The 12,974-nt window shown below is 29.9% G+C and overlaps 1 protein-coding gene across 2 annotated transcripts in view; it reads right to left on the reverse strand.

Annotated features, from left to right (window-relative positions):
• The window catches only part of LOC131847279 (uncharacterized), a 75,812-nt gene that overhangs the window by 4,194 nt on the left and 58,644 nt on the right, over positions 1–12,974 (reverse strand). For both annotated transcript variants that reach the window (XM_059196811.1, XM_059196812.1), the window contains exon 5: positions 2,199–2,332. In XM_059196811.1, the coding sequence (XP_059052794.1) occupies positions 2,199–2,332 (134 nt within the window). The remainder of the gene's footprint in view (positions 1–2,198; positions 2,333–12,974) is intronic.

The following is a 12,974-nucleotide window of genomic DNA, read 5'->3' on the forward strand; positions in this document are numbered from 1 at the left end:
CTAAATACCACTCATTCATTCATTGTTTACATATAATTTTATTCCTAGAACCGTGGGAAATATGTCTGGTACCATATCTGTAATGTAAGAATATAAACACGTACTAATTTCAATTTATAAGTGTTTATATATTGCTAACTTAAGTTTATGTCAATTATTAGCAAGTTACCGTAACTAGACAAAGCGGAAATATATTTTATTGATTTATATTATTTAATCTATAATATAATATATATAATAGCCTATGGAAGCCGAAGGTACCAGTAGTGTCAGGTACGCGTTGCCGATCCCTAAGAAAACTTAATATACCCTTCTCGAAAACCCCCATGCTATAGTCTTGTGACAAAATCTGACCCTACAACTAAAACACACCTTACAAATCAAGCTGCTTAGCGGATAAAATGGGTGAGACAAAGTCTATCTCTGCTTAGATTAGTTAGTTAGATAGATAATTAATAATGTAAACATTCAGATAAAATATATTTTGTCTAAAATATGATTAACCAACATTGTCACATAATATGAATCTGATTGTACCTGTAATCACGAAATACATCTAGTGCGTAGTCACATACAGCGTTGGCATGCGAAACGGCCCAGCGGACCGCATATGGCATTGAGTAATTATGTTTTATCGTATCTACCCACACTGCTATACTTTACAAGGGATCAATATTACAACATTTCGCATGTACTACCATTGAGGTACATATTCCAGTAGAGGAGACACAACTGTTTGCAACACGTGCTGCCGCACCGCTAATCTAATGAATTGCGGTGTTATACCCGCAATTTAGTCACTAGAACCTCGCTAATGTAATTATAAATATTGAAAAAATAAATAATTTATTTACATAAATTATAAGATTTTTCACAAATATTGCAAGAAATGAGAGAATGTAATGAAATAAGTTTTAAATTAATTTTAATTCTCCACGTTCTTAAATTAATTTTGGTAAAGCAGCGTTCTCTAATACATTATACCTCAATATTCACAATTTACGTTATTAGCTAATAAAAATCCGAATACATATGATAATAATGTTTTGTTATTTTGGAACAAGGATAATGTATAATACTTTTTTAAGAGACAGTTTTTATTTAACTTACGTATTATTATTAACAAAATTTAAATAAAATGTGTATTATTTAAATTAATATATAATATAGGTCATGCTAGGATTCTAAAAGACCTAGATTACATTATATACTTAACATGATATTGAATAATAACATAAATACTCTATTGAAAATATTAATACTAACAAATATTTTACCCATCATTTTGTATGCTCGAGTAACCAAAGTTATAGTTTTATATATCGATACAAAATTTCACTTTTACAAGGTTATATACACAAATTTACTAGAAATAGGCGCACTGTTGAATCTTGAAGTATATATTTAATCTTCGTTCGTTATAACAAGACTCACAATCTTGGTTAACGAGCATCTCATGAGATGATTTTGCGAGACATCATTATTGTTCACCGTTTCACAATCGTAACATAATATTATACTTACAATGGCCAAAACAAAGACAATTTGTAATATAAATACATTTAAAAATAAGTGTCAGCGCGGACGAAGGGGTTTGTGAATGAAGGACAAAATTCCACCTTCTTGTCAGAGAAGATTTGTGTTCAGTTTCATTATATGCGCCTTTCAAACAATACTGAACATAGATTATTTTAATGTAATATTTAGATCCATTAAAATTTCCAATGACAAAAGAAAATGCAGACAATATATATCGCTTAAATGTCCTTTTATTTGATTTATTCATTTGTACACTTTATATCAATGACTAGAAATAAAATGTTTTAACAGCAATGTCTGCATTAAGCTGTGTCGCAGGAATCAGAAATCTTTAACTTAATACGATTAAGAATATAGATTATTAATAATAATTTATGATTTATTAACTTACGGAAGCAGGCCTTATATCCTGTATTTCTATATAGTGCGCTCTCACTAATACCGATAGATAAAACACGAAAGACAAAGTAGATAATCTAAATATTGTGATTCTCAAATGATTGAAAGAGCTTAATTAATTGTGAAGGCACATTAAATCAAACTTTTTCAGTCGATGCATATTTTTTTTTAACATAACCTTAAATGATATTAAGAAAATAAGAATTTGCATGTTAACAATAAACTTGAAGCGAGACATAAGAACATAAAAAATGTGTTACCTGTAGACCACTCCTGTTGATCGGGTACCCATGGTCTCTGTCCAGCAGATCCCTTTCGTGTGGTAGCGGCGAGTTAGACCGGCGCGGTAATGTTGCATGGCCGGGCGACAGCGTTTCTGATATAAAGGTTTCATCTAGGACAATAAGAAATACGTATTTGTCATCAGATACATTGCTCAATTTGGTCATATTTCACAATATTTTTTACTTATCTGACGATGTCAGGAAGGAAATGTATTGTTAAATTCATTTAATCATAATCTCTAATAATCGTGATATAGGCTACAATATTAACGGCAAAATAAATACGGCGGTAATGTAATATTAAAAATTTACAACATTTAACATTATTTCTAGATTGTTATTTCTGCCTAGCAAATCATTAGTCTTTTAATATACCTACCTAGACATTTGTTTGTTCCGTAATGTTAAAGCTTAATATAATATTAAGATTTATTGTGTGAAAGAGGATATAATATTAACATGCCAGAATAATTCGTTATAGAAAATATCGTGGTAAATATTATTAATAGTTGCATCATTATCTGTAAAAGTTACACTTAATGTAATTAGTCACAAGAGGAAACACGGTTATAAGGAGTATTAGTAGGACAATAATAAGGAACGATCAGAGGACGCCTACTACATTTTGAGATCAACAATATCTATAACTACATACTAGACTGAAGTCGAGAACATTAATTATTACAACACATACATAAATTTCAGTTGTTAGTTCAAATGCGTCAAACACTAGAACAAAAATGGAATGGAATGGATTGTAATATGAGAGTTCTAACATTTCATAATAGATAGTGAACCTTATAATAAATATCAAGTGTTTGTATAAATGCGACAATAAATATTGCTTTGTGCACGTTTGAAGAGATTTATAGTGCCTCTGAACCACAGTGCCTAAGAATATTTTGGTACCGTCATCATATAACTCTAGCCATTCATCTCTCTTGATTTTGCGACATTTTTTGCCCCTGGTTAATGAGTTATCACACCATTCCAAGGATTTCAAAAAAGAATCTCGGCAGGTCATAATTTCGCGAATGAACGAAGATTTCTCACCAAATTTTAGAATACCATGTTTGCTGCTTTCTGATTTCAGGGAACTGTCCTTGGATGTTTCGAGTTTTCTTTTTAAGCTACTTTTATCTGCATTTTGATTTATTGCACTTGCCATTTGTTCACTTATAAGCATAAGTTGCGTCGAGGACTTGCAAAACTCATCATCCGTAACACTAGTAAACTTTAATATAGGTATATCTACGAGAGGTTTAACAGGAGGTATATTTTCTTTCCTTTCTCTCTCTTTATTCAGCGTATAACTTCTTCTAATAGGACCTACTAGGGCTGAATTGGAATCTTCAATAGACGTTGATATATTTTGGTCGTCAGAATTATTTTTGCAGCAACAAAGTTTACGTAGATATTGGAACAATGTTAGTTTCTTCTCAATTGTCCCGGCTTCATCATTATTTATAGTGTAAATATTGACAGGATAATAGTGTCTTGTAGTTTCTTCGTCAATATGACTGCTTCGAATCTCAAAAGAACGATACCTGGATTCCGGACCGTGGCTAATTAAGGAAGCCATTGTTGAGTTTTAACCACAACACGACACGCGACTATATGAATGTAATTAAAATCACTTTATGGTAGTTTAAATGAAATCCACATTTTATCGTATCCTGTACAATGCGAGTTGGCATTGTTATTTCCTGTTGTGTGGCTGTAGTATGTGACTGATGCGGCACGGTAAACTACCAATGTACGAAGCGAATGGGCGAATGTTTGGAAAATAAATGAGTGAAGGTGGAACTAACAGACTGGCATAGTTTTTAAATATATTATTATTTATTTAGCTTTAATTTATTGATTGATTGCTTTTACATAATTTACAAAAAAGAAAATTAGCGAAAAATGCATCAAACCTATTTACATCTTCATAGTTTCAGTAAGTATGGGTGAGTATATCAATATTCATGTAGGTAGAACAAAATAATTCTGTATGTTCAATAATTAGGACTAAAGGGCAAAGTTAAATCTCGCGTCTTCTACTAAGTACGAGAACGCGATACTTGTTTAAGGTTTTGAAGGATCAGTCCAAGAAGCAGTTAAATAAATAAAAGCATATTTTAGGTAAACAGACCGCAAAAGGTAAGAAAGTATGGAATAATAAAAAGAAAGAGAACTGATTGCAGAAGTTGCTTAAAATACATTATTTTTATTAAAGTTTAAGAATACAAAAATGGCAGACAATATATTAATGAAAATATTCCTTTATAATACTGATTATAAAGGTATATATATAACTATAATTAATTTTGGTGATATTAATTGTAATATCACCAAATTAAGTATAGTGGTCATACCAACGTAACTCATGCAATATACATTCATTAAATTATGGCTAAGTTGGGTCATGAGATCAAATAAATTATCCAATCCATAGGGTTGTCAATACGAAAAATATTACATTATTTAATGTCCCCATAAAGAAAATTAGAGTTACTAATGAATTCAAAATTACCAATTTATTACCACAGTGTTACATACACTGTGGTAATAATTTACAAATGTCGCTAGTTTTTTTACTACGGAAACGACTATGTAGAAAGTATACTTCAGGAAAATTTATTTACATACGTACTTCGTCATGATAAATAAAAGTACTTTTTAACAGTAATAATTACTATATACGAAGTTTTATTTTAATGAATGAAGTTCCTAATACATTGGAATGATTATACAGACACATTTCAACTATTGTGATACAAATTTTCAAGTTGGACAAATATTGTAAAGATTTGATTTACGTTGTTTTGTTATAATGAAGTTTCAGTAGAAAATTATAACTACCTGGATTTTTTACTGTTATAATTTTCATCGAGATCTTATAGCAGGATATGTAACACATGTGAATCCGCGTGTACAACATAGTTCCTTCTGTGGAGTGTAATTATATTGACTCCGTAAACTCATTTCACTTTCCATTCTTTGATTACGACATCGCATAGCGAGTATGAAATGTACCGCAAGAGGCCGGTATGGTGCTCTTTAAAGCAACTGGGTAAATAATCTGTTCGATGTGATGTTTTAGAAAATATGGACATATTTTAGTAATGCGAAATAAATTATTAAGAATTATAAAGACCAGTGTGTGTGAACCATATACCTACCATATATGGTTCAATACATGAATCTACACTAAATAATATAAAATAAGTTATGATTCGAATTTAACATTTCTTTATTGTGTGTTGAATAACACATTTGTCGAGGAAGGCTATACATAGCTATAACATCACGCTGCGACCAATATGAGCGGAGTACGAATGAAATTATTCCAAAACAGGGAAAATTTATTCCTTTTGAGAAAATTCCGCAGGTCAACTAGTATATTATATAAAACACATAAATTATTCTTGTTACAATAATTATAAATTATAGATGAGATCAACCTGAGTGTTAGATGAAACACTATGTACATTAAAAATCAAGTCATTTTAGTTGAAACAAATAAAACCTTGTAATTACATTTCTACTATTTAATTACCTCATCCTGTTATATTATCTTGAAATAAATTGAAATAATTATATAATCGTTCATTACCTGACTTAGGAAAATATACATAAAAATGACAACACTTTACTTCCTTCACTTCACTTCCTATTGAAGTATAGAGGACATTATTATATATGAATGTATGACATTTATAGAATAATTGTTTGTACACTTTGTAAGTGGTGTTCCGTCTTGTATTTTTTAATTGGTCTGGTAATTATGACAACTGAAGCCTGGCTGTCCTATTACCATTTACCGTTACTATGTCACTAAGCCCACTTTCCGGCTGCGTCATTAGATTGTCGTTATCATTATAAACAAAAATTGCTTTAGGTACAGCGACGTAAACAAGCGCGAATTCAATTGTCCTACTATCTGTCATTAGGGAATTTCTCCCTTCGGTTTTACCAGTCTCATGTATCAACAGATTAGTAAAGAAGTCATTCTCAATTTCATGGTATTGTCTGTATCCACATCACTTGATATCTTCCGAAAATTTAATGGTTTTCTACTATTATTTTTGCAATCAATACGTATTACTCAGATATTGTCCCATACAAATATTGTTAGCAATGGTAGTCAGGTTTTTTAATGTGAGAGAAATTATAGGTAAAATATACACCATATATGTGTGTATATTTTAAAGGGACAGCATTGTCAATTATTTGCTTTCAGCGATGTTTAATGAAATTCTAAGCATTTAAACTCAATACCTTATTATAAACCAACTAATATACTGTATTGCTTCGCCTCAAGTTACCATTTACCTACAAATACAGGAAGTATTTATTGCATTGCCTTATTTAAAACTAACGTATTATGTTACCAACATATACATAATAACTACGGACAACTGTGGGTGGCATCTATGGTACGGTTATACTGATAATGTATAGGTATATTTTATATCTATTATCTAAAATAACATAATAATATGAAGTTATGTTCTTTAAAAACAACACACATTTCAGTTTACATTTCTGACCAATAACCTCTGTTGTATTGTTATTAATAAGAGTATTCCGCCCCGGATGTTTGTAACATTATTTTATAATTTTAATGTCATTCTGCAACAAACTCAATTATATATTTTTTATTCTACATCTCTGTAATCAGTACATACATTGTCACAATGGCAAAGACAAAACCAAGCGGTAGCGACCTTGTGCCCGAATTGCAAATGCCATATATCTCCGATATGCAAACAGTATAAGACTGGTATTGACACCTCTCTTATCTCCACGTTTCAAAGTAACCGATTTATTGCAGACCAAAAGGCATGATCCTGCCCGCGACCTCGTCTGCGTGATCACGATTGACCGGAAAGTAGGTTTGTTTCTATCCACACATGATAATGTGTAATGATATATACTAACACACACTACGGACATCATTATCGCGTGCCTCCGGGATACTCCTCTTATATAATTTAAACCTAATGCCTACCTTATCGCACCATACAATAATACAACTGAAACACAGTTTACCTACAAAGTTTGGTTGCTTGATGGGTGAAATAGGTGAGACTAAGACAGCTACTCAGACGACTTTTTGCTGTCTACCTCAGGTAAAAAGTATACGGCGAGCTTTACGAATAATAGGCATAGTAAATCACTAGTTTGGAGTCCTATATCACTGAAATTATTGGTTTCAAAATTTTGAGTCCTATATTATGGATATAATTGGTTACAAAATTACCGAAACTGCGAATAACGTGTAGAAAAATAATAAATACTAAAAATAATCTATGTAAAAGTACTTAAAACAGAATATATAAAATCTGTTAAAATGATTAGATTACAGTGGTCTGTTGCAATTACTCGGAATTGATATAAAAAATTATGTTATTCGTAGAATAGATAACTTTGATATGTTAATTATATTAATTACACAGTACATAATAATAATAACCGGAAAATTCACACAGCGCCATCTAGTCTTAAGTTAAGCTACCTAAAGCTTGTGTTATGGGTTCTGATAAATACATAGATACCAGTATATATTTTTTCGTAAATAGAATACATACTTGTTATATATAGAAAACACCCAGATCAATATAAACAATAATACTTTCTACAGTGTGACGAATCGAACCCGCGAACATCGAAAGTAAGGCGGTATACTAAACCGCTGGACCAGCGAGGCGGTCAGTATATTCCTTAACAAATTTAACTGAACACTTAAAACGTTTTTCTTGAATATCAAAATAGTGTGTTGATTTGATCTATGACTTTGCAATAAATATAGAAGTAAAGGTTAATCAAAGGAATAATATTATTTCTATATCTTAATCCTTAAAGATAAACGTGATGTAGAATAATAAAAATAATTTATGGAATTAAAATTATTATTCTATAATATGAAAATTTATACCTACTCAATTCAAGTACATACATAATTAAAACATAATCTGTCTTTTAGGAAATTTTAAAAAATTACAAAATGTACGTGTACTTTTTACACACAGTTTTGTTTGATAAACATTTATTTATTTATTTATAATTACATATGAATATACATAAATATTGGAACCTAGCTATTATAATGTGACATCGTTTGTTTCTTTTTTTAAATAAAAGTTAGCTTATGCCCGCTGTGTTATAAGGAACTCTACAGTGATTTAATCGTAATAAGGTAACAAACAAACAGTTCCCGCATTGATATAATTTTGTATGTGTATTTGAAGGATATTACACCGACTGGCCACCTGACGAATAGGTATCAGTAGTTATAAAAAAGAAGCAAGTCCAAGGCATATTAAAACCAGTCAAGCAGGTATAGCAATATACCTGTACAATATACAGGTATACGACTAGTTCCGTTAAGTGTCAGAATTACCATGTACATTATCTCCCAATATTAATGGTAAATGGCGGATTTTACTAACATTAATTATAAGTTTCTGTTAACTCCTATAAATATAGAAATGTTTTTAGTCGCAGGTGATAGGAGTAATGACCGCTTCCACATTTAGATTTTTATGATGATTTCAGTTTTATAAATATTTGCAAGGTATATCATAATATACGCATATCATATTATACTAATGAATATGAATTACATCATTTAATGTACCTCTAAAATTATGGTAACTATCCTAACTAAAATACATGTGAAAATAAGTCTGTTTGTACTTTACGCTTTCTCGTTTTGAGACTACTTAAATCAATCATTTTGTCCTGGCATACAATATTTTTGGACAGAAAAGTACATTAGTGACTATCTTATTCTGTGATCTACCAAGTGAATATAACAAAACTAATGAGACTTTATCAACGTGGTAGAAGCTAGATTAGAACAATGATTTTTACAATTTTTACCTGTTTCTCTGTCTGTTTATGTATCTATTTATATTACGTAAACATAAAATTTAAATATTAAGTATTTCTATTATTTGTCTAGTACCCATAACATAACCCGTTACAAGCTTAAGCTTGGGACTAGATGGCGCTGTGGGTAGTCCAGGATTATTATTATTAATATTATGATATACCTAGTCTTTAATAGGGACGCCACACGCGATACCTGTTAACTTATGTATACTAGTAACAATTACTATTAAAAATAAAGATGTTATGTTGGTACTCTACTTATACTCTATAGACGTATGTCTTTCTTATGTGGTCATAGTCTCACGTAGTTTTATTCTTTGAATATGTTTTGTATTTTATTTTGTAATATTACAAAATAAAATACAAAACATATTCAAAGAATAAAAGTGGAAGTATATTAGATAGAAATATATATTAATGTACTCGATATTTCCGGAGAAAGGCGACAGGTTCTACAATCACCACGTTGTGGCTATAACCTGCCACATTAACATCTGTTCCGGGTGGCGGTGTATAAATCCAGAATTGCTACTACATTTAACTTAAGATTTTTATATATTATGCACGTGAATATTTCTCGTGAAAACGTATGGGACCATCCGACGATTAAAAAAAACGTTAATTTTAACTATTAATTAGGTATTACATATGAATATGGATAGGTATAAGGGAATAATAAGGCCGAAAAAGAGATGGGTGGACTGTGTGAAAAATAATATAGTAAGTATGGGAGTATATAATGGGAGATGACTGTGAACTGAGTAGAATGGAAGAGAAACACATATTACCCCGACCCCAAATAAATGGGATTAGGACGAAGCAGATGATTATGTTAAAATGAACTAAAGACCTGTACCAGATATCGCTTACATATAAATAAAAAGAACTGAGAGTCCTTTTATGTTAAAATCGGTTCCTAACTATGTATATAGAAGTACTCGGACCAGTATAGTAACTTCATAGTAATTAGTCTATCTAATAATTAATAGTTGAAAGCACTGGGAAATTACATTTACATCGCTTATACTTGCTGTTTTTTCTCTTTAATGTTTTAATTGTATGTCATATGTATTTTTACACATAAAATTAAGTTACTTCCAGTTATAAGGGTATAATTTTTATACATCTATAATGTATTTACATTCTTTAAATTTATTATTGCAAACTAAAAGTAAACGATTGTAGCAACAAGTAAAATCATGATTGACCATTACAGTGCAGTACGTAGCGAAATAAAAAAAAATATTTAAGAAACAATGAACAATTGCAAGTGGCGCGGCCTTTATTTTATAGTTAAACTTATGTATAATAACTTAACGTCTGTCTGTGCAATACTGTTATAAGTACAATGACTTAAAGTACTGTTGGTAACGCACAGAGCATGAAGTAAGCTAAACGAATGACGGAATTCCAGCGGTTTCGTACCATAGTTTTGGTCGCTGTATCTTTTTTTACAATATCATGCTGATATTAAATTTATAAAATAAAAGTATATAATTTTAGTAATGGATGTACATGTATAATAGAAGTATATTGTGATATTTCCGACAAAACCTTACTAAATTGAATGATTATTATTACTGCAATGAATTGGATTTAATTGCATTAAATTCAATAAATAAATTGTATTCGGGTTACAAGTGGAAACAAAATATAGGTATTTTCTAATATAACATATGTATAAATAATGTACTAAAGATTTTACCTATGAGTTAGATTATATTATAAATAACTAGTGTAAATTAATAAATACTTTAAAAGCATCGAAATAGTCTCCTATATGACATAATATACGCATAAGTATATGATACCAACTACTTACAATTTTTATTACAATTTATAAACGCATATGTACTGTTTATAACATGTCGCTATCTCTGTAGAAAGTCTAATAAACATGTCTATGATTTTCCCATGACGAGTGTAGAAAGTGGTCGAGCAGTTTACCTTTACTGTATCTCGTATAAGTAGACGAATGAAAATGTTGTGGAGCTCTGCAAATCATTAGTAGTCTAACACCTTAGAACAATAGGCTTCACGTAGCCCTTTTAAATGGTGTTGTTATAACAATGACCCATCATTATTTTATACATTTTTTTGTGCCGAAACTTTTACCTGTCTAGTACCAAAATGTCTACATTATTAGTAGGCACTTAATAAGCTTGCAAATATTGTCTTTAAGACTTTCTAGAATTATTTTCTATCAATACATTTTGTTATTTAGTGTTTTCGAATCAAAGTTGATCTCTTTTATCCTGAATTTTAAATGTTGTCTAATAGAGGTATTATTTTATAACATATCTGCTAGTTGTTCTTCACTGTAACGATCGCATGTACCTTTTCCCGTAAGAAATAATGTATAATTTTGTATACTCTATACACGAAAAAATATTTGTATAGAACTACAGTATCTGAGTGGGTTAATAATAATAAATGGATTAGAGTAAAATCCACAATATCTAATTAATCCATAAATACTTAGAAAGTTCTTTATCAAGAATTTATTTTCAATTTATCAGTACTTAAATATTATTGACAGTAAAAAATACTTGTGTAATATTTTTTAGTGACAAAATGCGTACACGAGGGTTTTGTACTATCAAGAAGAAGGAATGAGGAAAAATAAAGTAAATGGAGAAAACTATTTTACTTGTAGCACAAAATTGTAGTTAGAAGAATATTAATTTGCAATTTACAATGTACTTAAAGAGAGTCACACTATCGATACAATAGAACATATCTTGTCTGATGAAAATTTTCATAAGAAATATATACATACACTCTACGCAAGATTAACACACCTGGTCATCATCATCATCATCTGGTCAATGTTTTTTAAAGGAATTTGTACTGACGTTACGCCATAGTGCCATATGATTTACTACGAGATAAAGCCTCGAAGTGGGTGGGTGTGGGTGTACAATGTAAACAACATACATTGCACAACTCACTCGAGATACTATGTCAACAGAAGGAACACAATGGATACACCGTGTGAATGTAATTAATTTTCCATAACCTTCTAAATCTATTGTGGAATGTTCTCTCATATTGCAGGCAAATTCAATATATTCTGAATTATGTTTCCCTGACCATGAACACAATATGCCTATAAGTATAATATGAACTTTATTGATATAATTGTAGTAATTTAAAAATAAAAAACCGACGTTTATATTTTTAATGTTTACATTTTTAGTAGTAGTAGTATGCTGCGGATTTATAATATATTTTAACTAATGTCTCTTATGGACTGTATATATATATTTATTTATCTATATTATATTTATATTATATATACAGTCACATATATTATTTTATCAAGAAAACTCTGTAGGCAATGACCATCAACAGAGTTAGATATATTGGCTATACAAGAACAATAGATTTTTTATAATATGTAAAAATTAGAATAAAATATACTTAAGTGCAACAATCATTACTAAAGATACAAATTAACTTGAAATAAATAATAATAACTATAATATTATTTTATTACTTCTCTCAAGCTCACTATCAATATCTAATATTAAATCAATATATCACGACACGAGTTTGCCACGTTACCTGACCAGACGTAGAAGGTCGTCCTCTGTCGAAATAAGCCGGACAAGAAATCTGTTAGACTTTTTCAAATTGGTTTTGTTAGACAAATTAATTTAATTTTATATAGACGAATTAATTAATAACAACATTTTCAACAATAAAATAATCTGTTTTTGCTATTATTAAAATATATTTGGGTATAAAATATAATAAATTCAAAACATTACATTTACACTAGGCATACATGAGAATATTGTTTCTTGTAGACTTAAAAGGTAAATACACCATAAAATATATTTAAAACTGTCATGAATTCACTGA

Source organism: Achroia grisella, unplaced genomic scaffold (assembly GCF_030625045.1).
Source record: "Achroia grisella isolate CSIRO2021 unplaced genomic scaffold, CSIRO_AGI_Agris_v1 utg517, whole genome shotgun sequence".
NCBI lineage: Eukaryota > Metazoa > Arthropoda > Insecta > Lepidoptera > Pyralidae > Achroia > Achroia grisella.